Below are 26,868 nucleotides of genomic sequence, written 5' to 3'. Positions count from 1 at the left end.
TTGATCCCAAAATAACACTGATGTCAGAGGGGGCTTAAGTGCCTCATGTGGTATTGCCTGTGTACCCACTGTCCTTTGTAAGAGGTCCAGCTGCTCTTCACACCTCCCTCATTTTTTGGAAGCTTGTCTTAAGCAAATGTAGTGCTCTTGCATTTTCCTGTCTCTTACCACCTCATACTAATGCTGGGATCAAATAAAACTTTTCTTTGCTGTCATACTTTGGAAAACATACAGCCCTTCACCAGGTCAACAGATACTTTAGGAAGAGAATCCACATGTGTTAACATTGAAATATTTTAATTGTACCCATTAAGCTACTGTGTTTTCCACTTAATCCACAGCCTATCCATGTCTTGCTACTAAGTGGTCTTACTTTTTGTTACTGAAAGCTCTGGTTCCGCTGCTTGCTCAGACTTTGATGGACCAACACACACAAATCTGTATATACATGCTTGAATATCTTCCCTCTTTGGGGCTGAAATTTCCCTGGATTTGATATTTGAGTGTCATTAAGAGGCTGTTTCTGTCTTCGGTACTTTTGCACCTCTTCTGTAGTAGAGCCTCTTGCTATCTCACAGAGTCTTTTCCTGCTGGGCTGCTGTGAGGATTTGTGTATAAGTGTGGGTGTATGTAAGGTTCTCTTTTAAAATATTTTTTAAATTTTATTTTCTGAACTGGGAGGTTTGGTTTTGTTCTCTTGTCATGTTGATTTCTCATTCTGTTGCTCATATTTTGCTTATTTTTACTTTTCTTTGTAAATTTATACCAGGAACATTTTTATAGAACAAAACTAAGATGTATAAGTTATTTGGTCTCATACAGCTGAATTTGCTAGGCTGTTATTATTAGAGTTGAGTGACATTTAAAAAAAAAACTTTTGTTAAATTCCTGTTGTATGAAGTTGGATTGTTGGTTGATTTGTTATAATGTATCACCACGAGTAGAGCAGAATTCTGTGTTTTACTAAAAAAGTTCTGATGCTTTTATCCCTTTCTCAGACATGAGCAAACCAGTGTTTCAGCTGTCAACACATCTTCATTCTGGATGTCAACATACTGATTTTTTTCCCCCATGAATTTCTAATTTAGTTTCTTTTGGTTATGACCATTTATTTAAAATATTCCATCCAAGGCTGTACGTCAGCCTTCTATTTCATAACCACTCTAAATGATTGTAAAATGCAAAAACCTTCGATAAAAAAAGAATCTTCGATTTAAGTCTGATTTAAAATAGAAGGTAATAAAGGCATACATCTCTTTTGTAAACTGAAATGAAGGCAGCTTTTCTGGAGTCATCTGGGAGACGAGCTTATCTGTTCTCTCTCTAACCTTCTGCATTATTAAGAACAAACTTACTTTCCACTCTCTGACCCTGGTTTCTCTGCCTTGTATGAGCACTAAAATGGCTGTAAAGGGCAAAATTCTAATCTTAAAAAATATATGGTGTTAAAGTATTATCTTGTTGGCAGCTTTAAAGGTTGCCCACGCGTCCTCAGAAAGCGGCGGCGAAAGGCAGAGCTGGGGCTGGCAGCTGTTTGTATTTCCCTGCCTTGGGCCACGAGGGAGCCCCTTCACAGCATTGCACAGAGCAGCTCCAGGGCCCACGATGGTGCCCACGGCAAAAAAGGCAATTTAACATCTTCTCAGGCTGGGGATGCTTTATCTTAAATTGAAAAATTTATGCACTTGGTCCCCAGGTAGATCAAAAACTTAGTTTTGCTCTCTACGTGTTTATGTCCTCTAACAGTCAAGGTCAGCTTTTTTTAAAATTATCAACTTTAAAATAACATTTGCATGTATGTGGGAGTTGTCAGCAGAGGTGGTAGTAATTACAGTTGAAGAGCTAGAAGGAGGGAGAACCAGTAAAGTTTATCCCATCCTGGTTTGTGGGGCCTCTTCAGATGGGACTCTTCCATTCTGATGGGGAACAGTAAATGTGTTACGAGGTCTCCTTAAGAATAATAACTTCCAGCCCAATTTATAATGGCTCCACATATTACTAACACTTTATTTAAAACATCTTCTAATAGAAAACACAATTTGAAGGATTTTTGTTTTGAGCGTTAGTTTATTAAATCTGTTCATGTGCATAAGCCATTATTGAAAATAAACAAAAGAGCTGTTGAAGACCTGCAGGTTTCTCCTCCATTGTGTGGAAATGTGTGCAAATTGGTGGAGGAATAATTTCTGCTTTGCACTTTCCTATGCATCTAAATTTAAATAATATAAATGATACACAGGTATTAAGCATGTTCATACTGATGCCCCTGCAGCAGCTTTTGATAAAATGAAGGATTTATTTGGTTTGTAACTTTGGTAATACTTTTCAATGCAAGATAATTAAATTACTACTGTTTGTGTAGTGGACTCTGTCTAGCTATACCTGTGTATACTGTCTTCAAAATGGCTTTTATAAGGAGAATAAAATGTATTGCCTTTTACACAGAACTTCTGAGAATTCCTAGCCTGAAAAAAAAACAAAGCAGCATTTAAACTACTTTAGAACAGCAGCTCTCTTTTGAAAATATATTTTAGTACTAGCTGCATTCCAGCTATTTGGTTATCTCTACTGCTGTAGTGAAGGTGAGTAATATTTCATCCACCTCTATTGACATTTGCTGGAACCTGCCCTTGTTCTAGCAGGTTCTGCAGGACATACTTGGCTTTGCTGCCAAGGGGTAGTTAATATTCAAAAGAAATGTGATTTGGTGGCAATGAGGGTCACCTTTTGTGTCACTCTGTGTCATCTGCTTTGGTAGCAGGAGGATGCATTGGCACAACAAGCCTTTGAAGAGGCTCGACGAAGAACTCGTGAATTCGAGGATAGAGACAGGTCTCATCGGGAGGAAATGGAGGTGAGGGTTTCACAGCTGCTGTCAGTAACTGGTTAGTACTTTCCCAAAACTTCAGATTGTTTCCATTTATTTGTCTGTTTGTACAATGTCGCGTGTTGTGTTTGTTCAGTGATGTTATATAAAAATTGCAAAATGCATTGTTTTTTACTCTTGTAAAATGGATTTCAAGTTTTTTAAAGTTTTGATAAGAATTCTCTGATTATGTACTTTTTTCCTTTCTGTAGATGGTCTTTGCTTAAGTGGGTACTTAAGCTGTAAAGACATTTATTCAAAGAGTTGCCATTTCTCTCTGAAATTACGCTTTAACAGCTGAGAGAGGGATCTTTTACCTCGTGCATTTCTCATGAACACAGAAAAGGCTTTGGGAGCTGCAGGGACAGAATTTTGGAGCTTGTTATCCCATGTTTTGGGAAAAATTACCAGCCAGTTTAATGAGATGCCACAGTCTGCTTTCTTGCACAGGCTAGTTTTATTGTCTTCTCACCTTTTTCTTACGGGTGGGAAGTCTGATTCCTTTTTCCCCTGGTTTAGTTTCCCTGTTTTATTCTTTGCTTCTTCAGGGCCCCACAGTCTTGAATCTTGTTCTTTCTTGATGAAAGCAGAAATTACTGGGATTGAGAAAAGAAGAGCCAGGAAAGGGAATGGAAACCAGCTGCTCTGAGATGTCAGAAAGGCGAGAGCTGTAAGAGGACAAGTAATAATACATAAGGGGAGTTGGCAAGTTAAGGCAGGCTGCAGGTCAGGAGAGAATAGGGAGAACACAGAAAGGCTTTGAATTTCTTTCCTTTACTAATGCTGTTTCTTACTTCCTGCTTCATCAGTACAGCCTGACTTAACTGTAATCAAATATGATCAATCTGCTGGTTCTATGGTTTTTAGAAAATTTGATTATTGTTATTGCTAAGCTACTTTTCTTTTGGCATTCTTTCGGATAGTTGGGATGATCAGACAGACTTTCTTCCCTTCCAACTACAACTGGAAGGCACTGAGCATGAAAATGAGAGGGAACAGATAGGCACAGAGGATAATATCTCTCTTTGAAGTGGCTGGAGTGTGTCTCCTTGCAAACACTGCTGCAGCCAGGTCAGATGTCAGCTGTAGCAAAGGTAAAATCCTTGCCTTGGAGGCCCTGCTACCACTGGATTCTTGGAGCAGCAGCTGGACTGCCTGAATAATTCTGTCACAGTATAGCTACAACCTGCTTGTAAGTTCACTTCAGAAGGAAGGTAGAATTAGCTTTAAGCTGCTCATGAAGACCTGTGCCAGCCTGCTTTACTGTGAACAACACAGTGGGAACTTTAGGTCCAATCTTATGTCTTTGACCTCTATGTATTTAAAACTTTTCTTGATATATTCTCCTTGCACTGTGCCCTTCATCCCCACTCCTCTTATTAGAGAGAAGCCATGTGCATGCTGAAGGTTAAAAAAGAGTGAGGCTTCCTGAAATAACTTTTGGAGTTATAAGACACATAATTTTCCTCCAAGTGTAGAAAACACTTACTTGCAGCTAGGCTGTGTAAAAACACTATTTCAGTTAACAGTGAGATTGAGGTAATATTGGGCATCTGGGGCTTCATGGCACACATCAAAACTCATGATACTGAGACACAAAACACAGCGTTCTTGGCTGTCTGCAGGAGCTGGATGCAGTAACTTCTGAAAACACTTGTGCTTTTTATAAGGCAGAATGCAGTTGCTGTTAAGTGGTGTCCTTATTGGCTGTTGGTACCCATTTTCTCTTGAAACAACAATAGTTGTTGTCCCAGCTTTAAAGCACTGGTATAGATCACCTACAGAAAGGAAGAAAAGAAAAAATTACTGACTTGAAATATGCTTAAATAGAATGAAAAGTATTATCAAAGGTTGTTTCAAATTTGTGATGTGAAATGCAAATCTTTAATAATTGTTATACATTGTTTTGCATGCTTTGCTGTTTATTTTACTGTACCTCTTGGATATGTCTAACCAACAGATTCTTTTCCTCCAGTACTCGTAGGTCTATAATTGGTTTTTACATTTCAGTTTTCATTCTGGTGTTTGGGGTAAGATGTCCTGAACTTCTCTCTGGAATGTTTACAGACAAGCTTTCTTACTCTTGATCTTAGGACTGCATAAAAGTCAGGATCTTTTGGGATGAGATGGGACAGAGCAGAAATAGACTTACAATGCATTCCTAAAGAGGAATCAGGTTTCCAAATCATTCATTGCTACCCTTCTTTTCAATCTAAAGCAGCATTTGGGCAGAATCAAATGAACTTTAATCAGTAAGCACTTGGTGTCCATGATCCTTGTACAGAATTCTCAATAGAAAGTGATGCATAAAAGTGCATTCCTGTGTTTGTTGTATTTGTGGCCTGTATTGAATTTTCCAATGCTGACGTGCTCAGTCAGCTTGGAAATGCAGTTTGTCAGTGGCACCCTTCTGATGATTGCATTGCTGACAGCTGCAGAAACCTTAATCCAGACTGCCTTATGTTCTGTTTCTGTTCTGTCAATGGGACCAGCAGTATCTGTGGTTTCACTGCAGAGATGGTACTTGAAAGTTTTTATATGGAAAAGGCCAGTTCTAAGTGTGCTGAGTGAATTTTTATGTATGTTATGCTACACACAAATGAAGATACTTTCTTTGTGAACATTTTAATGATTTCTATACCGCTTTCATTTCCTTAAGAAAGTTTTAGATTTTTCTTTTCTGCCATGCTTGGCATGGACAGTAAAACTCAGATTTGGCAGATGTGGAACAGGATCTCATCAGTGTTAATGATGGTTTTAAGAATTGCAACACTGTAGAAAATCAGAATATTTCTGACAGTAGAATTACAGTCAAAATGCCTTTAATAGAGACCAGATTCTGCTTCAGTGGGGGAGGGAAGGGGAATCCTGCAATATTCCACCCAGTCCTACCCAAAACAGAGGCGCCAGCTCTTTGGAAATAGTTATCCATCCAAAGCCTGGCAGCATATGAAAATGATCAGATTCAATTCTTTATTTATACAGCTTTCTGGGTAAAAAAGATTCCCTATTCTAAGTCTTTCTGTAGACTTAACATAAACTCTGTAGACTTAAAACTCCCCACAAAGGAGTGATCAGTGATAACTTATTGAAAACAATGTTAAAGTGTCTTGTGTGTGGCAGTTGGATTTTATAATGGTGACACTTTGCAAGGGGAAAAAATTACAAGTTCAGTAGCAATTTAAAAATTATCACTTTGCTAATTTTCATTTTTAGGTACCCTAAAAAACTCCCAACATATTAAAAAAATTCTTCCCCCTAAAAAAAAAGGCAAAAAAACCCCCTTCGGGGTGTTGTGAGGTTTGTTTACTGTCTTTCCATCATATGGAATCCCTTCCATTCCAGTTTAGCACACCAGACCTTTGTTTTAATGAACATATTCTTTGCATCTGAGGGCATCTGAGGTGGGTTGTGCTTGAGTTTTCAAAGGTGATCATGTTTTTGTGCAATTACAGCACTCTGATGTAAATAGGGTGGGAGTGGATTTAGGAATTTTCATTGAAGTTTTTAAGTACCTCTGAGTTGAACTGCCTTCTGCTACATTTTTAACATAGTTTGTTTTGAATACAAGATGCTTTTGAGTTTTTGTATCAACTTATATAGTTCAGTTACATCAGATACTGCAAATCCAGCCCCGCTGTCCAGGATTCTTTTGTTTCAAAGATGCTTTTGAAGTCAGTGAGTGTTCTTAGTGCCTTCAGAATTAATAAGGTATCCCAATGGCTTTTACTTTTACAAAAATGTTGGAATGCTGAGACAGAGAATGTTTAACAATATACACATAAAGAAAGACCTTATCCTCATTTAAAGATTTTTTTTTTAAAAAATGAGGTGTTTGAACTTGAAGTATTTGTATGCTCCCCTTTGCCAAACTAGCAGAGCAAGGAGACTGAAGGGATGTTGGTGAGGCAGATGTTTAATTTTCACTGTCTTTATCTCCTTGGGTCGTGGTTGAGAGTCAGTCTGAGTGTCTCTGGTGTGGTTTCAGTATGAATGACCAGAGTCAGTGTCCGGACAAGAAGGGTTCTGCAGAAATTACTGTGAAGTTGCTATCTAGACGTGAATTTCCAGGAAGAGCTTTTGCTTGTTTTTCAGTCTTTTCGCATAGTGGCATGATGCAAAAATGTATTACACTGTCCAGAAGGGCCTGGGGAGATTTAAACAGCCCCTAGTTGGTGAAATTAGAATTTATTGAAAGTAATGGCCCGTGTTCAGTGCAGAAAAGCCACAAGCAGATGCCTCCTGACAGCTCTTTGCTGGAGCAGATGGCACAAAACGATGGATTTTCAAGGTAAAGAAGAGGCCTTCTGCTGTGTTGCTGTGTGCAGGTGGGGGTATTTTGTGAAGGTTTGTTTTGTACAGACAAGCTGTAATTTCAGACTTGCAGTGATCTGTGTGAGTGCAGTTTGTCCAGCTGTGTTCTCCAGAGCTTGGCTAAGGATGTCCCCATGGCTTTACTTGGGGATGGGTTGGATCTGTTCTTAGTCTTCCAATGTAATTTCTTCAACCACTGTTTTTGAAATGTCATGTTTTTCTACTTTGTGTTCCTTTCCTTTTTGTGTTGCTGCCATGCTCTTTATTTTAGCAACACTCTGAGTAAAGAGACAGAATGGTTTGCTCTCCCTAAAACAGTCTAGTCTAGCAATCTGTCTGTTTGTGGTCTTGGGCTAAATATAAATTACATTAATGGCTAAGAAGAGCCATTTTGGGAAACTGCATGAAATTCCCATTTTATTTTTGTTGAAAAAAACCCCTGTTTTGGAATTTGTTTTTCTTCCAGAAGCAATCCCTCTCAGTACAAAGCACCAAAAATCCCCACCTACCCCACCCTTTAAAAAATACTGTGTCCTGCCCTAGGTTTTTACATATTATTCTTGTTTGTTGGGCATTACCAGTTGAAATAGGCAAGATACATTTCATTTAATTTTGCTGAAGTTGGGAACTCTTAAAAAAACAACAGGATTTTGTTACAGAAATGTAAACAGTTTACAGTTGAAAGAAAATAAAGTAGTAGGACTGACTTTCATGTTCTAGACAGTGAAATTATTCTCCTTTTCTTAATTTTTTCTAAGATGAAACTCCTAGTGTAAATAAATGCTCTAACTAATTATATTTTTCTCAAATACAACTGACTTCAGAAGAAAGTATAATATTACAATAAGTATGTGGGGACTTGTTTGTTTTTAATTTTGGCTCGGTTTTTTTTTTTAAATTTTCTCATCAGATTTTAAAGGGTTTTTTTCCTTATTAATCTGGAATTAATTTAATTAGTGTTTACTGTATGTACTCTCCAAACTGATGATGATAGAAAAATAGAACAACCTTTAACACAGGTTTTTGGATATGAAAGAAACCCAACCCGTTGATTTTTCATATGCAATGATAGTGTAGACTTGGTATATGCTTGTACACAATCATAAATAATTTGTTTAGATGGAGGATGGCTACAGCATAACTTAGAAGTGTATGAGTGGGAGTGTGCTGCCTCAAAAGGTTCTGCAGTGCCAGTCCAGCACAAGTAACCAGTTAAGTTATGGCTGGTTTGCTTCACAGGAACTTAAATAGCTGGTGCTTGTGCAAAAGTGCTGTAGAATGCATAGATCAGAAAAACAATTTGTGCTGTACAGAATCAATGCTGACTGTAGGACGGAGGAGATCAATCTTGCAAATCAGGGAATACTGTAATATAAGCGTCTTCTTTCAGTCAATGAAGGTTAGAAAGGGGCTGAGCAGCAGAGGAATACTGTCTGGAGGCAATCAATATTAATTATAAATTTATAACCTTTAGACCAGCTTTCAAACAGTGCTTTCTAAAAGGAAGCACTTTAAGCTTTTTTCCTGTGGAAAAGAAGTTTCAATATGAAAGTAAAAATTTCAGTCTACCCAAAGCTCTTCAGAGCTACCTATTCCTGCTGTGCCTTTTCCTTCCTTGGCTTGCAGTGACCTTGGTCCAGTTTGGGGCACAGAATCATTACCTTCATAACAGCTTTTAAACAAAGATGCAACCATTGCAAAGATTTCAGGTGAGGGGGTGCATGGGGTCAGGAAGCAGCTGTGCTGCTTGGCTGGTCATGCTCTGGAGCTCTCTCACAACCTGTGGGAGAGCAGGCTCTGCAGGTAACACAGTTCATGTGTGTTTTCAGTCTGTTTCTAGGAAGTAGATAGTAGTTTGAAATGAAGTCTTGATGGAGGTAAGTGCTAAATAACTCTTATCAATGGCCTTTGTCAGGAAAATTTTTTATTTCGACTTTCAGTGAGCTTGAAAGACAATGGGAATGGAAGCAGGAATAAAAAAGAGCATTGGGTATAGAATTCATGGCATTAATAGTTCTACAGTTACTACAGTCTAACATCTAGATCCCTTGCCAAGTTTGAGAGCCTGTTTTTCATTATTTGCATAATTTAAGTGGTGCTTGACATTATAATTAAGAAAGATCAAGGCTACTTCTTCCCAGGTTCAGTGAAAAGGAGAGCTGATAGCAAAATGAATGTTATGGGCAGCCAACAAAGCAACTGCAGAGATTGGATCCAGGCCATGAAGTCTAATGCTGATAGCTATGCCTGCTAGGAATGTGGTAAAGATCATATCCCCTCTGGCAGCCACTGGCTCATGGATGCAGTATGCAGTGGTGCTGCTGTGGCTAAAGCTCTGAGAAGTGAAGATTGAGAGTCTCTGTGCAAGGCCCCTGGAGACTAGGAAGCACATGGGCTGCTTCATCAAGCTGTGACCAAAGAACTTCTGTGATATAGAAGTTGACATTCTCACTGTGCTGTAGGGCCCCAGCTTTGCTGGCTCCAGTTCTGAAGGCTGAGTTCCTCCTGCCCTTCTCTTGAGTAAAGGTTACTGGAGGCAGGGCCAGCATTTTGTTCAAATCTCTGTGGTAGAGGCTGTTGTTAACCAGCAGCTCAAAGAGTTTTCAGTTCATTGTTGTGGGTCTGCCTCAGATACCAGGACTAATGTGAAGGTGTGCTTGGTTGTAACTGGTCATTTTTCTGAGCATTGCTCTCTTTATTTCAGGGCTGGCTTTTTTTTTTTTTAATTTGGATGGTTTTTATCCTGTGGTTGTATACTTTTCTAAAAAGTATCTGCAAAGTATTCTCAGGTTTGGTTGGTTGGGTTTTTTTTTTATCCCTTTTCAGGAGGTTGGCAGTTCTAAGAGAATCCAAATGTTCACTGTTTAGTTTTTCATAGCATAGCCTGATTTTTCACTTATTTAGTAAATTATAGATGGCAGATGCCAAGGCACATAATGCATTTGCTCTGTCTGTTTCAGCAGGACAGAGTTGCCAGAATCCCATTAAAGAATTGCAGTGGAGTTGTCCATGGAGAGACTTTATTTTGGCTATTCTTTTTGTGATGGCCCTTCCTCAAATTAGCTCACTTTTCCTTCCCTCCTCTTCACCAGTGTCCCAAGTTGTATATGCAGTGGGTATGGTTGTATTTGTCATTTCACTGTGTGGCATTCAGAAGTCCCAGTTTTCCCTGCTGCTTTTTGTAAGTGATTCATAGAAAGGGAGGGCCATCTTCCTTTCTGCTATGGCAGCCCTGTCCATCCTTAATAAATTTGCTTCCAGCTTTCTCAGTTCTGCTTTCTCAGAGCTATCATGTAACCACACAGTGGGACTGCATTATCTTTTCCTGATGAGCTCATGTGGTAAGAGGAGTTGGTTTCCTTAGGTATGTTTGAGGCCTCAGAACATGCCCAGGAAGGGGCTGGTTAGAGATGCTTTCTTAAAGTCAGTTTAAGGAGTTTTGTTGGCTCAGCTGGAAGCACAATAGGTTTCAGCATGGGGCAGGATTGAGTGGCTGGAGGAGGTGGATGTGTTCTGACTGTCTTGGCTGCTGGAGGAACTGCTTATGTGCCACCTTCCTTATTGCCCATCTGTTTTCCCTTTGTGCCTCAGTAACAGATGTAAAGCCTCCAATGTGGTTCTTGTTCAGAAAAGTAAATGGTAAAACGTACTGATTTAATGACTCCAAGCTATCTAGTTTACTGAGAAGAAAAATAATATGATGCAGAGATATTACTCTTGATAGGGCTTTCAGTCCATTCCCCTTAGCCTATATTTAGGTTTAGGGAAAGCTCAGACTTCAGAGGGTAAAGAGAGCAGAGGTGTAAGAAATACTATAGGCACACTCTTTGTTTGTTTACTCTCAAGTCAAAATGCTTTTGTTAGTAACTCTTCTCTTTTTTGTCAGTCATTACCCCCATGGTACCAGCATTATGAGTTCAGCATGAATAAGTCTAGAGTAGCATTTGATAGGAGGCTTTGAAATGGTTTTTTGCCAAATATGTTCCTGCAATTCTTCCAGTTGGTCATCACACCCTCGCCAGGGTTAGAGGTTTTCAATGGCTTGGGGCCAGTTACAATTCCTTCTGTGCAGCAGCAGATTTGCATGGCTTCATGTTCTGAAAGCTGAGTGCTAAGTATTTTTCAGTGTTGCAACTCTTGATGTGTCCATCAAGTTAACTCTTCTGTTCCTGGATGTTTGGAAGAAAGTTGGCAATCTTGGTTAAAATACATTCATTTTTAGGGTAATTGCAGCTCTGGTGGGATCTGTGTGCTAATTACAAGTTTCTCACAAGCAAATATTTGTTATCCTTTCACTAAATAACAGATGAAGAACATGTGAAGTAGTGCTCCTTCAAACTTAAGTCAACATTTGACTGAAAAAAATGAAATACGCAGAGAAAAGATGAATAACTGCTGTTTTCTCATGGCTCATTAAGCATGACTCATAGCAGTGTATTCCATTTCCCAATGGCAAAGATAAATGCATCTTTCTTAATTGAAGCAAGTCTCCTTAATCCTTGAGAAGCTGAGCCCATTATTCACTGAGAGTAATACTGGTGCTTTTGTGTGGCAGCAAAAGGTATGCATTTCAAAAACTACAGCAAAAACTGCAGTTTAGAGGATTGATTGACTATGCAGGGGAGTATAGGACCCCCAGTGGTGAGAAGTCTGGAAATTGCTGGTTTACATCTATAAAAGGGAAGTTTTAGCTTCCTGTAATAGGCTGAGGAGAACTAGCAGATACTACCCTACTGATAGTCACACTCTTCCTGCAAGGGAGTGTTAAGGATCTCATGGCATTTCTTATGGAAGTTGTACTTTGCCAATTGTCAGTGGACAAAAATAGCACCCAGTGCTTCTTGCTCCGTAGTGTGCTTCCTGTCTTTGTACAAAGTGATTTTCCTAGTCTTTACCAAGCATATTTTTTTTTTTTCTTTCAGCATGTGAAGCCCAGTTGTAGTTGCTGTATACTGAACATGCTGTGCCCTGGCAGAATGGCTGTGGCTGCTAGAACAAGCCTGCTTCACACATTGTCTTTTTGCACAGTAGTAGCACAAGGAAAGCAGGGTGCCCGAGTCAGAGCTGTCATTCCAACATGTTGCAGTTGCTTGTGTAAATCCCCACTTACAGAATTGCAAAATTACACCTTTATCCACATACACTGTTGTAAGATATTGTAATGACTGTTTTTGGTATATTTGAGGGTCATTTGTCATGCCTTTTGCATTTCACTTGAAAGGGCAAATCTGGTAGTTGTTCACTAGTGGCTTCTGCAAACTCTACAAGTAGCAATGAGGTCACGAATCATGCAAATTCTTTCATATGCTTTGAAAGAAAAGGCCACTTTAAGCAAAGCATAAATGCAACCATATGCTCATATCTTGGAGCCTTTGCTGAAATTTGACAATAAAATTGCTGTGCATATGATTTGTTTTCTGAAGAAGAAACACTGTTTTTAGAGCAGTAGTATAGCAGCAATTAACTTGCTGGTCTTTTCTAGTTAAGTGTAAAAATGTTTATCCAGTGCCAAATTGGTAGAAGTAAGGTTTTGGTAATTGTTAAAGACAGTGCATGTCTTTGTTTCCTTTTAGAGGAAAGAGGCAGCAGTAAAATCAGAAGCAATCTTGTTACAGTCTGCTCAATAGAAGGGTATGCAAAGTAGAACTGTTGCTGTTTTGTTAATCTTGGTACAACTCTTAAATTAGCCTGGGAGTATCTATTCAGGCTTGATGAACAACCATTTCATATGAAAAAAAAATTTACAGCACAGTTGGCTTTTCTGTTGAAGGAAAAAGGAAGTGTGGGGTTTCCTTCAGTGATTTTGATAGTCAAAGCTGAATTATTTGGCTTTTGGAAATAATGTAAAAAGCTTAATTAAATGCCATCTTGTATCTCTACAAAGAGGACAGTGTGCAGAAGTTGTTTCAAGGACCTCAAAGAATATGCCCTTAAACACTTAAAATCATCAGTGCTGTGTGGTGATTAGAGTAGTTTGCTTTAATGTGATTCCTCAGAACGATTACTGAGAAATCTGTGGGTTTGTGCACCAGCAGTGGTGTTGGTTCTCACCTTCAGATTTCTTCTGCAAGCAGGAGAAGCAGATTGTTCCTTCAGAGTACAACTAGTGCAGATAGAACAGAGCAAAAAGATTGGCTCACTCTTAATTATCTAAAGTGCAGCCAACGCTGAATACATAAATGTAGTAGGTAGCAATTGTGATATTTAAGTTAGTGGAGATGTTTCCAAAGCAATAGTGGCAGTGTGACCACTAAGGAGAGTGCAGGAGGGGATTGTCTGCTCTGGAAACATGCTGATTACTAGAGGGATTTATTGAATGAACTCCATGTGCATCAGAAAGGGACCACTGCACATGAAAGGAGAATGTAACTTTAAATTGGCTTTTAAATAGGAGAAGGAAGCAGCAGTTCTCTGTCTGGGTGCAGCTAACCTAGTGCACTGGGAGCATACAATTAGGCAGACAAGAAGAATGGTAGGTAAGGGAGGAAGAAGTGAACAAAGCAAGAATGGTCTGGGTTGGGAAAAGTGGTGTCAGCAGTGCATGCCAGAGGGTCTGGAGTGAGCAGGCTGTGCTTGCTCACCCTTTGGAATGGGAGTGCAGCAGCAGCACCTCGTGAGCTGGGGCAGCTGCTGTGCTGTGGGGAGGCTTCCTCTCTGTCAGTAAATGGGGCTCAGAAGAGCCCAGGCAACACCCAAGAGCAGCACTTGTGCCCCTGTCAGTCACAGCCCTGTTGGAGTACTCGTGTTGTTCAGTGTGATGCTGCCAGCACGGTAATTGCTTGAAGGGTGTTTCAGTGCCTGTTGCCCAGGCAGTTGTTAAGGCTGTTGCCCAGTGTTTCAGGAACATAGAAAAAGTCTTTTAGTCACTGGTTTGCATTTTTTTAAAGCCCTGAATGGCAGGTTATTGCAGCTGATGGGGGCACTCAGAATAAAGCCTGTGCAGTGACACCTTCCACCAGCTGAGAATGTGGCCTGAGACTGTTTGGTCATGTGGCAGTGACAGGCCATGGTGCCAGCTATTCACTCTATAAACCTTAAATAAAAGTGCTGGTACTAAAATGTCTTAAAAACCAGCTAGCATGTATTAGATGTTCATCAGAGTCAAAGTATGGCTTTAAAATTGTAAGGAAATCAATGTTTTCAAGTATTTACATGCAACATTTGTGTGTGCTGTACCTGTGTACAGGTAGAGAAAGTAGATAATTGTGTCTTTTACTGTTACTGACCATTCTTAATTACCTCTTTACAATGTCATTAACTCAAACTGTTTAACAGAATAATTTATTTAAAGGAGAACTTACATTACTTTTGTTTTAATACAGGGGTGCAATCCTATGTCAGTTTTCTCAGTTTGTTAACTTTGCAGGTGCACCGAAGAAGAAAGCAGTAAAACCCCAGCTTTTATGAAGTGTTAAAATGTGTGTCCATCTATGGATTAAATTGTACTCATGTGTTACTATAAGTCTCTTGACTCTAGAAGAACCTAAAGTAAATGTTTTTTCTCGTAGAATACATCGCATCATTTCCAGATAATTTTATCTCATATTGTAGTCTTTCTCCCTAAAACTGACGGAAAAGGTTAACAGAAGGGAATTTCACAAGAAAGAAAATTATTTTTGGAAGAAGAGGCACAAAATTGTTACCTAACCATTGTGGGAGTCTCTTGTTGATTGCTGAAGCAATGTTTGAAGCCTGGCAGTGCGTGAGCACGAGCACACAGTCCCTGCTGGGAGCTCTGGGCTGGGAGGGGAGGCACAGCGGGCTCGGAGCCCCTCAGGAACAGAGGCTGCCAGACCCACAGCCCTCCTGAGAGCCCACCTGCTTCGGGGGGCAAACTGAACTGGGGGCAAAGCATGGTTTTGGTGTTAAAAAGTACTGCTGGAATTGTAAAGTTCCTGCCTCGTATTGGTAATGGTGTTAGTTGTGTTAATGTACTGAATTGGGAGCTGCTGGTTCCTGGTAGCTGAGCCTCGGTGTGTTTGTTACTGCAGGCAAGAAGACAGCAAGACCCTAGTCCTGGCTCTAACCTGGGCAGCGGCGACGATCTCAAACTACGTTAATCGGCGGCAGCAGGCGTCCCACGGCTCTGCACACGTGCATGGCTTCTACTTGGCAAAGGATTGAATAAAAGACCAGAAACTGTGATAACTGGGTATATTATGGTCTGTTTCCTGACCTGCGGCAGTCGAAGTCACCGCGAACTGCCATGGTTTGCACTATGTTTATGTTACCATACCTGCATTTCCCATTTTAAGCATGTAGCCAGTGGCAATTCGAAATTTTGTTTTTCTATGCAAACTTATTTTTGTTGGCACTATTTTAGTGAAATGGAGACTTATGCAGCTATAAAACCATTTTTCTCGACTGTAATAAAAAATTGCCACTTAAAAATAGGTCAAGATATTACAGATTTAGAACAACTTCTGTTTTTGTTTTTGGGGTTTTTTTTTTTGTTTTTTTTTTTTGTAAACTGCTGGAAGCCAATGCATTCCAAGCTTAATTTTTTAACATGGGCTATTGGAATTTTGATTGTCCTTATTGTGTTCCTGCTTTATTTTAGATAATGCATTCTTATCTTTCTTTCAGTTTTCTTTTTTCTAAATTTGCAAGACCTTATTAAAACTGCTGACATTATTTTGCATTATTTCCAAGCTAAACCCAGTGAATCAGAGCTGTTGGAATCAGTTTTCAAACTTTGTGGGTTTGTAAACGTTACAGTTGCAGTATTCGTTTAACTGCTAACAATTCATTGGTTCCACTTTTAAAATTATAAAAAACTTAAAATGTATATTCTCATGCATTAATGCATTCTGCCCCATTATCTGTCTTAGATTTTATTCTGTTCCAAGTGAGTTTGGGTGGCTGTTATACCCTGTATATAGTGCTTTACTGAAACTCAGAGGAAGTCGCAGGCTGGCTTCTGTTTTATTCAGGGATTTTTTTAACTAGTTCTTCAAAGGGATACTGCAACTCCACAATCAGATTCGACAGCATTTAAACTGGGAACAAAAGTGATCAGCTGCCAAGGTGATATGTATTAAATCATGTTTAAGATAACTGCTTTAAGTATATTTTATATCTTAGGCTTTTTGTAAAATTGTGCTGAATGGTGAAAAGCTGATGTGAGCTTGTGTGCAGGAGTCTCATACTGCACATAGGCCCCTTCTATTAAATCTTATGCAAATTAAGACTGTTGCAGTATATATTGCATTTTCTAACAGGGTAAGATTTGGGATGAATTAATGTATGAATTAATCTTGTTTTATTTGGGGTGATGGTGAATGGACTTGCTCCAAAGATTTCATTGCATCCAATATTTGAAGAAAATCCATTAGAAATGTGATGTCATTTGGCTTTGTTAAAATGTGGTGCTTCCTGTACAGCCTGATTGATTAAAATGTCACTTAAATACCTTTTTAAAATAAGGGATCTGAATCCAGTGTTTTAAGAATTATTTTAAAGGTAGAAACTCTATATGGTTAGAACAGTTAATTCTTAACTAAATTCTATAATTAAGACAATTATACATTCCTCATTAATGGAAAAACAATTAATGCAAAAGAGGTCTTGCAAAAATATAAGCAGATGTCAATGTGAAGGAGAATCTTTGTATGTTAATAATATGAATATTTAACATTCACTTAAAAATGTCATTAACTGTAAACTGTGAGAATGTCATCAAATAGAAATATTTTGATACTTCAATTTAAATGTGATTCACCTGAAAGATAATCTTTTTCACTCTGTGGCCACATATTCTTCTTGCTCTACTTCCCCCAAAGAAATAATTTTTCTAAAGTGTTTCTGCAAAGAGTTATTTAAGGGACACACGCATGCATCCGCACGCATCCCTAGCCTTGGATCTTCTCTGCCATCTGTGTATTTTTGATGGAATAGTCTGAAGATTTATTTTAAAAGGTTTTCCTAACGTTTCAGACAGTGGTTTTAAACCATAAGTACACAGGAAATGACGCTATCAGATATTAACGTTGCTATCTCTGTGTAAATACTGAACTTTCCCTATCATCATTTAGCATTCTGCTGCTTTCCATATCTTAATGCTGGCATTAAGATCACAGCCCTTACCCTCTGCTGGTTAGTGCAGACTTTTTAAAGTGCATTTTAAGTTATTGATGCAATTTGATATTTTTCATAATTTCTATTTAAACTGAAGTTGCATCATCTTTCTTGAATTCATCTCCTGTAAGAGTTGCCTTAAGCTACAGGATTGCTTTTGCTACTTTTTGTGTTGTATGTTTAACTTTCATAATAAACTTCTGTGTAGTGAAAACAAGGTGCTGTAAATTTATTTGACTCCCTGGTAGTCCCTGCTGGCATATTTTTAGGTGCAAGGCTGCCTTGATGTCCGTGGCTAAAGCAGTGGTGACATCCAGTGGTCACTTGTCTAACTGACCCCTCTGCTGTGCTGTGCTCAGCTGCTGGCTGGGAGCAGCCTTTAATAGAAGGGTCTGTGCTGGGAAAAATGTGAGCTGCCCTGAAATTCTTGTTTCTTAAAACTGATAATGCCCTTCTTACTCTGAAAGCATGGATCTGCTCCAGGGGCCCCAAGCAAGGGGCTGTGTGAGCTTGCAGAGTGCTGTTTGTGGGCACATTGTGAGAGCAGCCACCAAACCTTGTTAATTGTGCTGCTTTGGGCGAGGGGGAAGCAGGGGAGTTACATGTGTAAGTTCATGAAATGTGGGAAAGTTCTGTGGGGAAAATATGAATGTTGTATGCTACACCTTGAAACCTTCTGGAGCTGCTAAAAGTTTAGGTGGTATAACTTCAAATAGGTAACCCTGACTGACTGACAGTGGTTAAGTCCTGAAATCAGGCAGAGGATTGCTTGTTTCCTGACAATGCTTTAGGAATATTTACAGGCAAAAGGATAACAAGTAACCTTCACCACCTGGCTGTGAACAGACCAGAGAGCACCAAAGAAAAACAGCACTGCTGGGACCTGTGGCTTTCCTGGAGATGTTCTGCAGTGTGAAAGGGAGGTAGCTTTGGGAAGAGACAAACAACAAGCTATGTTGCTCTGCTTCTCTTGCTGAGGGCAAGTGGTGTCCAGCAGTGTTTTAAAGGTATCTGCAAACAGCTGTTCATAAAGCCATTGTGTGATTTGTCCATTTACCTGCAAGCTCATGGAAGGGTTCACTTTTCTGCCCATGGCACATCACAAGTGAATGAGTCCAGTACTTGTACAGCCTTTTCTTGGCTGAAGGTGAAGGACCGGAGGCACTTTGTCCTCTGGCTCTTCCTAGATGGAATTTGCCTCTCAGGTGTGTGACTAGCAAAGGGAATCTGAAAGTCTCCCTGCATGAGGCACGTACAGCAGAAAAGAATTTCAAAAGCATTACAATTCAGTGCCTTAACTAGCATGGCTTAAGGATGGCTGTCCTTGATGTGAGAGTGAAAGACCACTGGAAATGCTGGAACTCACTGGAATTGAGAAGGATGTCAGGACCTGGAGCCCAACCACAGCAGGTGAGGTATGGTCACTTCCAGCTGGGTTTTTTAACCTCCTGCTCCTACATGACTTCTTCTGAGGCCAAGAGAACAGAGTATTAACTGTTTCTCAGAATTCTGAAATAGTTTGGGTTGAAAGGGAGCTCATCTAGTTCCAACATCCCACTAGACCATGTTGCTCTGAGCCCCATCCAGTTTGGCCTTGAACACTTCCAGGGATGAGCATCAACAGCTGCTCTGGGCAACCTGTGCCAGGGCCTTACCACCCTCACAGGGAAGAATTTCTTCCTGATACCCAATTTAAACCTCTCCTCTGTCAGTGTGAAGGCATTTCCCCTTGTCCTGACAGTCCATACTCTTGTCAAAAGTCTCTCTGCAGCCTCTTTGCTTACTGGGAGGGCTCTGAGGTCTCCCTGAGCCTTCTCCAGGCTGAGCTGTCTACACAGGAGAGGTGCTCCAGCCCTCAGAGTTTCGCTGTGGTCTCCTCTGGACTTGCTCCAGCAGGTCCATGTCCTTTTGTTAAGGACCCCAGGGCTGGATGCAGCATTGCAGGTGGGGTTCTCAGTGTTTAGTCCCTTTATTGAAGTCCTCAAACGTGAATATGTCAAAAGTCTCTCTCCAGCCCCTTTGCTTACTGGGAGGGCTCTGAGGTCTCCCTGAGCCTTCTCCAGGCTGAGCTGTCTACACAGGAGAGGTGCTCCAGCCCTCAGAGCTTCGTTGTGGTCTCCTCTGGACTTGCTCCAGCAGGTCCATGTCCTTTTGTTAAGGACCCCAGGGCTGGATGCAGCATTGCAGGTGGGGTTCTCAGTGTTTAGTCCCTTTATTGAAGTCCTCAAACGTGAATAAGCAGGTTTCCTAGTTTCTCTGGAGGGAAACAGCGGCTGTCCTGGGCTCATGCTCCACTTTCTGAAAGCAGAAAACTGAGAAAATGAACTGTGAGTGAAAACAGCAGCTTTTCTGTTCCTGCAGATCTGTGGTGGTTTGTCTAATAACAAGCCTTGTTCAGGTAAGGGCTGGGAAGTTGGATGAAGATGTGGTTTCAGAGAACTCCAGAACTGCATGGCCTGGGATGACCTTGGCAGGACTTCTATGTATTTTTTGTTTGCTGTTTGTTCAGGACTCCACTCTGTCATAGATGTTTTAAAGAATCCATCCTGTCTGCACGGAACTGGGACCAGTTTCTGTGAAGTTGCATTATTTTGTTACTACATTTCCAATGCAAATAAGAGAAAGACAGAAATGGCTTCAAGGATGGGAATTGCAGTGAGAAGTTAGAGCAGAGTGAACATTTGCATGGGCAACATTTCTCATAGCTCATTTGCCTGACATCCTGTCTTCACACTGCCACCAAATGTAAATCCCAGGCTATGCATATTCATCAACTGCTGCAGCTCAGAGCTGCTCAGGGTTTAAGTAACTATTAAATAGGTTTCTCAATTACAGGTTGAGATAAGTGAATTTTCAGAATTGCCTTGGGCTCATTTCTTAAAGCTCAGGAGTGAGAGGAGGGGGAAGTAGCGCAGAAGAGCTGAGTGCTGCCTCTCTGGTGCTCTCACCTGGCACAGTGGATGGCTGGGGAAAGGAGTGGGAAACCAGAACACTTCCTGCTCAGTTTTGTGCCTCTTTCTGGGCCTGGTCCACAGCTGGTGAGAATTCTGCCAGGTCTTTGTTGCTTCCCACAACTCTTCTGATATGTAACCCTTTTCTACCCTGTTGCCTTGATGATGGGGTCTTGGAGGACCCAGAATGGGTTTTCCTGGGGCTCCACTCTCTCTTGTTCTACAGGCCCTGATTCTCTGCTTTTCATGGGAACTGGTGGCTTTGCCACCTTTCCCCCTTTGCAATCTTCTTTCTTCCTTGGAGCAGGTCATGGGTTTAACTTGAAAAGAGAAAGACCTTCTAGAGATGGGGCAAAACTTACACCTGAAAGCTCCTGGCTTTTCCAGCTGTTACCACTGGCTTGCTGGGAGAGTCTGTCCCTCTGAGCCCTTCCCACCTGCATGTCCAACCCTTTCAGCTTTTGTTATTCATACCTTACAAAAACCCAGCAAAGTCTAGGCATAGAGAAACAAGCAGTGTGAGGGAACCAAAGCTCTTTGCCTGTGGGATGCACTTGTCCCTGATCACTTCCCATGTGACTGTCACTGAAGCAGATGACTGGGGTGGTTCTGCTGCCGCCATTGCAAGATTTTGAAAGAATTTCAGGGCTTTAGCCCCTCACAGCAGTGGTGTACATGAGGAGTGACTCCTGACGACACCCCAGGAGCTCTGAGCTTGGAGGAGAGCAGAGAGGTTGGTGGGGGGAATGTGGGTTTGCTGCTGGATTGCAAACAAAGCTCTGTGGGGGGACAACCCTTGCCAGAAGACAATTCTTAATAAAGAGGCAGCTCTACCCAGAAACACCAGACTTGCCATCACCTCAGGGCCAGGAAGGCTGCTGAGTATGTCACTTCCCAGAATTGTGCCACCTACCCAGAGGAAGCACCAGGTCCCCTCCCACCCCTCCAAGAACAGCCTGTCCTTCACTCCAGCCCCTGCTCCCCGATGGCCCCTGCCCAGGGCAGCACTGCAGTGACACCTGCTCTGGAGGTGAGACACTTCCAGCTCCATCCAGATCCTCATGGCCTCCTCCAGATGTCCCAGCCAACCAGAGGGTTGCCACCAGCCTGCAGCCACCTGGTAGTCTGTCCATGGAGCCAGGAGCCTGTGCCCACAGCTGCTGTGGCCCAGGAGGATGAGGATAGCTGGGGATGTTCAGACCTGCATGTGATCCAGCTCCAGGTCACGGAATCATACAGTGCTCAGGGCTGCAAGAAATCTTAGAGAGCATTTAGTCCACCCCTGTGATGGACAGGGAAGATTCCAGGTCCTTTGCTCTGGCTGTGTTTGAGGGCTGGGGGCCAGGGCAAAGAGGGAAGGGAGGGCCAGGCAGAGCTGCATGCACAGCCTGTCCCTGAGCTGCCCAGTGACTGCCTTCTGCTCAGGTCAGAGCTGCTGCTGAGGAACCCCAAACGCTTCCTTGGCAGCGACAGCCCCGGCCCAGAGCCGCTCGGCGGATCTCCCACACAGATGAGAGGACAGATCCTCTTTTTGGTTCTGCTTTCAGTTCTGCTCTGCAGAGCACATCTGGTGTGTGACTGCCAGGACCTGGTGCTGGTGGTCCTGTCGGCTGCGTGACTTTCTGAAACCACCAACCCAACAAGGTGCCTCATCACCCCTCCACAAGGTGCCCTCCACATCCAGATCTCTGCCTCAGGGGTGGGATGTGCCAGCAGGACCTCAGGGCACTGCACTGGGAGGAGGCTCAGAGAGCATCTCTGCTGTTGGTTCTGTCCACCACAGCCCATGAGTAAGATCTGAGTCACACCCTCGCTGCTGGTTCACCAGAAGTTCATGACAAAATGGGCAGAGATCTCCAGGGGCTGTGGGAGGGCCCTGCAGCTCTTCTTGTTAATGATGAAACCCCAAGCACAAGGGCTGGAGGAGGCTGGTGTAGGGGCTGATCCTCTTCCCTGCTTCTCATACCATGCCCCATGGCCCTTCCTCACCATCAGCTGTGACAATCAAACATCCCTTTTGGAAATGTATCTGGAGGCGAAACTGAGCCCAGGTGGAAGCCCTGCAACACGTGCAGCACTCCTGGATCCATAAGCCCTTGCAATAAGGGGTTTGGGATTCTGTAGGATCCCCAAATCCATCTTTTACTTTTTCTTTTTTTCCCCATAAAACCTGTGCTTTAAATTTTTTTTTTTTTTTTTTTTCCCAGAATCCCTGTGCTTTTCCCTAGGGTAAATTTTCCCACCAGTTTTCAACGCATTATTAAAACCCCAGCGCCTGGCTGGGCAGCACCCGAGGGGCAGGATGCAGCGGCCAGAGGCTCCTGGAAGGGCTGCTGGTCCCTCGCAGCAGCTGCTGAGGCCGCTGGCTCGGTGCTGAGCGACCCGGGAAGGAGCCGGTGCCCATCCCCTGTGCCCGTCCCCGGTGCCCATCCCCGGTGCCCGTCCCCTGTGCCCGTCCCCGGTGCCCGTCCCCACTGCCCGTCCCCTGTGCCCATCCCCGACGCCCATCCCCGGTGCCCATCCCCGGTGCCCATCCCCAGTGCCCGTCCCCGGTGCCCATCCCCTGTGCCCATCCCCAGTGCCCGTCCCCAGTGCCCGGTCCTGCCGCTCCCCGGCTCTGCGGCCAGCTGGGCTTCGCTCCCTGCCCGCGCCTGGCAGAACGAGAAACCAGCGCATCTGCTTCTGATGAAGCCGGAGCCAGTTTAGATCTGGCCCTGCAGGAATCAGAGCTTTTGAAATACATCTGGAGCTCTGTGAAACGCGCACAGAGTGCCGGGCGGGGGGCGCTGCCCTGGGGCGGTGCAGGGGGGCTGCTGCCTTGTGGTGAGCAGCCCCCCCGAGGCCAGCCTGAACTGCCGCTCCTTTCCTTCTCGGGAATGCTCCATGCCCATCCCTCCTCCTCAGCCCCTGCCCTCGCCGCAGCCCTGTGAAATGCCCTGTGTACCTCTGCCTGGCCAGTGTTTAAGGTACTTCATCTCATCAGCACCCTCGGGTGAGCGCTGGGACCCTCCCGTTCCTGCCCATCTCCAGACACCAAGCACGGCGCGGAAATTCAGGAGAACTTCCGCAGCTGCCAGAAGCCCAAATCTGGGATGTGCGAAGTGATGCTGGCGATCACCGCGGTCCTGGCTGAGGACAAGCTGCAGCCATGCCAGGCACACATCACCCCCCCGCCCCTGGCCAAGCACGGGATCACCTCCAAAATCTTCATTGCGGGTGTGCTGCACGGCCGCCAGCCCGGCACACAGCAGGGAGGAGGACGCTGCCCTGGAACGTGTGAAGGCAGCCCGGGGAGGCTCGGACGGGGCTCGGGACAGGCTGGAGGCTCGGTGGGCCCGGTGGAAGGCACTTTGTGCCCCAGCAGCCCCGCGGGGCTCGGCGGCTCCTGGCTGGGCGCTGGTCCTGCGCATCCCGCCCGTGCCAAGCCCGGCCGCAGCTCCAGAGGGGTCAGGGGGACTGAAACCATCCCGGCAGGGCACGGCAGGGCTTGCTCAGCCCAGGAGAGGAAGGGAAAAGCGCTGAGCCAGGGAAGGACGGAGCCCGGGGAAAGATTTGGGTTCGGTGCTGCCCGCGGCCCCTGCCCGCAGGGAACCCCTGCCTGGCAGTGCCCAGCTCGGCGGGACCCGAAACCCTTGGCTGTGGGATAAATCCCCATGAAGAGCTGGGATAATCCCCTCTCGGAGAGTGCCAGGCTCCCTCTTGGAGCTGCCAACCCTGCTTGGATCCATTCCTACTGCCAACCCAGGGCCTCGCAGCAGGAAACGCACCTCCAAAAAATCAGAGCAACTTCAGAGCTTTGCAGCAAAAATCTTTCCTCCAACTGAACCAGCGCTGCCAAGGCTGGGATCTGCTTCCAGGCGGTTTTCAGGAGCAGCCACGGGGCAGGTTTCCCGGCAGCCCGGTGCGCCGCTCCCGGCTCCCATCGGGAGAGGGCAGCTCGCCTTCGCTCTGCCCGCGCTGCCCGCCCCTCCTGGCGGCTCCTGCCATCTCCTGCTTGCCTCCAGCCGCCTGGGTGGAAAAGCCCAGCTCTCCTCAGCCGACACTTCTCCGCAGACGTGTAGAATTTAGGAAAAAACCCTCAAGTTAAAAAAATTCTGAAAAAATTTAGAAAAAATCGGTAAAAATCCACGAGTCCCCCATAGCTGCTGATCTCGCCCCAAAATGCGATGGCATCACAAGGCTTTGGTAGAAGCATCTCTGATGGATGCACACACAGCCATTCACTCAGTCAGAAACATTAACAACAGAGCCAGGCTTTAAAAATTGATTTTGATTTTCAGAAAGCTGTGCTTTGCCTCCTGAGCCCTGGGGCTGAATTTCCCAAGAAGTGCTCCATAATCTGGAGAGTAAGAAGGGTAATTTTATCCTTTTAAATTTTAAGTTTTGCCTGTCACAAGCAGTTGCCAAAATGATGGTGCTTTGCCCAATCTGCCTCAGAAGTGCCAGACCTGGCAGTGCCCAGCCCTTCTCCACTTAGCCTGGGGCTTGGGTTGATGTGTGAAGACAGGAGAGGCACACTCAGAAATAATTTCTTTTTCTCTGCCATTGTATTTGGCCTTTTTTCTCCTTGGTAAATTTGGCTTGCACTGGAGATACTCTCCTAGAAAGGATGCTGAATCTTTTTGAATGAAAGCCCAGACTGTTGCAGCCCCTAGACTGCAGCACTGGGTTTTCAAAGGGCATCACCAAACACAGGAAGGAGGTGGAGAAGGGTTTCTGCAAAGCCCAGCTGATCTGCAGCCACCTGTTCTCCACCACACCTCAACCTGAGGGCTGCACTTGCCATGGACCTGCTTAAAAGTATTTTAAAAGCTGTGCTTTGTATTCTGTTAAATGAATGAGGTATGCAAAGTTTCTAGCTACATATTTATTCTCTCAAATACATCCCTTGTAGGTGTCACAATGTGAACTTACATACAAAAATACACAAATACTGTATATCTACAAATATATATGTATTCCATATATCTACAGTGAGCTGGAGAGAGGCAAGTGGCTCACAAGGATTAGCTCTGCTCCCAGGAGAGGAAAGGCTAATTTCTGGTTTTGAGCCAATAAAGAAGTGTCAGAGGGCTGGAGTGAAGGGGAAGCATTGGCAACACCTCTGTGCTTCTCAGCATATTAAGATGTCACCATGCTTGGATTAAAAAAAAAAAAAAAAGCAAGCAAGGCATGAATAATAAATAGAGCAACATGCAGCTGACTTCAAGGGAAAACTAATTTCCCTGCGGCTTGCTCCACTCCATATACATTAAAATCTCACCTGCTTTGACAGCTCTGTGACCTGAAGAGAGATGCTGAGAAATGTGGTGTTCAGAGCAGAGGCTGGCCAAGGTCCTGCTCCCAAGCATGGCTGGGATTTCTTTCCAATGCTTTGATCCCCCCTGCCAGCCACGGCTTGCTCTGCCTGTGGGAAGGAGCCACACTGCAAACCTAGATGAAATTATGTTTGACTATTTTTTAAAAAATATGCAGCCCTCAAATTTCTGTGTTGGGCTGCCTGAAACGTCTGTGTGTGCTTTCCTGATGTTTTCTGCCCATGTGGTGGGGCTGCCCTGCTGCAGACCCTGCTGGGACATGGTGGGCACAGGGATGGGGCGTGGGGCCAGGCTAGGACTGAGCATCACCACCCGGAGGGATGCAGGACAGGAGAGGGGACAGAAGATGGGTATCACCTAAGGAGAAGTTTTTCTACCACTCTCAAATAAATGTGGAAAAAATGCATTTTCCCCCGCTCTCTGCTCCCCCCTGGAGCCTCAGCCTGCCAGCAGAAGGAGTTACAGCTGCTTCCACACCCTCTGCACCCTCCTGAATTTCCATCACTCGTGCTGCCCTACTCCCTCAGAGTGTCACTTTGTGTGAGCACGGCACGGGGCCATATCCTTGGTTTTTCTTTTAGTTTGTGTTTATTTGGGCAATGCTTGACCTGGTGCCTTTTATCTTGGATCAAGTTTCCACCATAAAAACGAGGGCTGGTCTGACGTGGGCAGTCCCAGGTGGTGGCACATCCCGGCAGACCGGGAGAGCTCAGTTTCCTCCTCATTCTGTGGATGCTTCTGGCACCTGGGGGCTTTGGGTGTAACCAGAGCAGGTTCCTGCGAGCTGAGCGCCATCCCAAGGGAAATGTGGGCTTTCCTGGGGTGCCCCTGTTTGCTCAGACATCACTGCAGAGCCGCTGACCTCGTTACTCCTCTCTCCCTGAGTCACCCCCGAGCTCACTCCGGTAACTTGGCTCGTGCCGCTGACTAATTTCTCCCTAACTCTTCTATGCTCCCTCTGTCCTTTCAGCTGGAAGGACGGGATGGCCCTGGGTAGTGGTTAGGGCTGTGTTATTCTGTTTTGGATCCCGAGGTTATCGTGTCCGGTGTAACCGGGGCTGCTGCAGCTCTGAGCCCCGCCTGCGGGCAGGGCCGGGCGGGACTCGAACCCCGATCTCCCCCTCTCCGAGCCGACGCCTTCCCCCTTCGCCCACGGCCGGAGGGCGGGGCTCACCCCCAGCCCCGCCCTCTCCCCGCCCCCGCGCGGGCGCGCCTGACGACAGCTGCAAAGCACTTTTTCAGCAGCCGCAAGTGAGGTGAGTCGCGGCCCCGCGGCGCGGGGGGGGTCGGAGCCCCCCCGGCCCCTCAGGCCGGGCCGGGACGAGCGGCGGGGCCGGGACCG

General features: G+C 44.2%; 2 protein-coding genes across 4 annotated transcripts in view; both read left to right on the top strand.

Moving 5' to 3' along the window:
• CBFB (core-binding factor subunit beta) overlaps positions 1-17,471 on the top strand; it is a 37,517-nt gene extending 20,046 nt beyond the window's left edge. Inside the window, exons 5-6 of one of the 2 annotated variants that reach the window (XM_041400748.1) lie at positions 2,759-2,854; positions 15,172-17,471. In XM_041400748.1, the coding sequence (XP_041256682.1) occupies positions 2,759-2,854; positions 15,172-15,240 (165 nt within the window). In that variant the 3' untranslated portion in view covers positions 15,241-17,471. Of the gene's footprint in view, positions 1-2,758; positions 2,886-15,171 lie in introns of both variants that reach the window. The other variant, XM_041400749.1, reaches the window with a different exon arrangement.
• Positions 17,472-26,715: 9,244 nt separating this feature from the next.
• The window catches only part of PHAF1 (phagosome assembly factor 1), a 34,927-nt gene continuing 34,774 nt past the window's right edge, over positions 26,716-26,868 (top strand). For both annotated transcript variants that reach the window (XR_005952366.1, XM_041400488.1), the window contains exon 1: positions 26,716-26,782. The gene's annotated coding sequence lies outside the window, so the exon portion shown is untranslated. The remainder of the gene's footprint in view (positions 26,783-26,868) is intronic.

The sequence above is a fragment of the Onychostruthus taczanowskii genome, unplaced genomic scaffold (assembly GCF_017590055.1).
Source record: "Onychostruthus taczanowskii isolate IOZ18803 unplaced genomic scaffold, ASM1759005v1 scaffold18, whole genome shotgun sequence".
NCBI lineage: Eukaryota > Metazoa > Chordata > Aves > Passeriformes > Passeridae > Onychostruthus > Onychostruthus taczanowskii.
The sequence above is the reverse complement of the archived record's forward strand: the minus strand, read 5'-3'. Positions and strand labels throughout refer to the sequence as shown.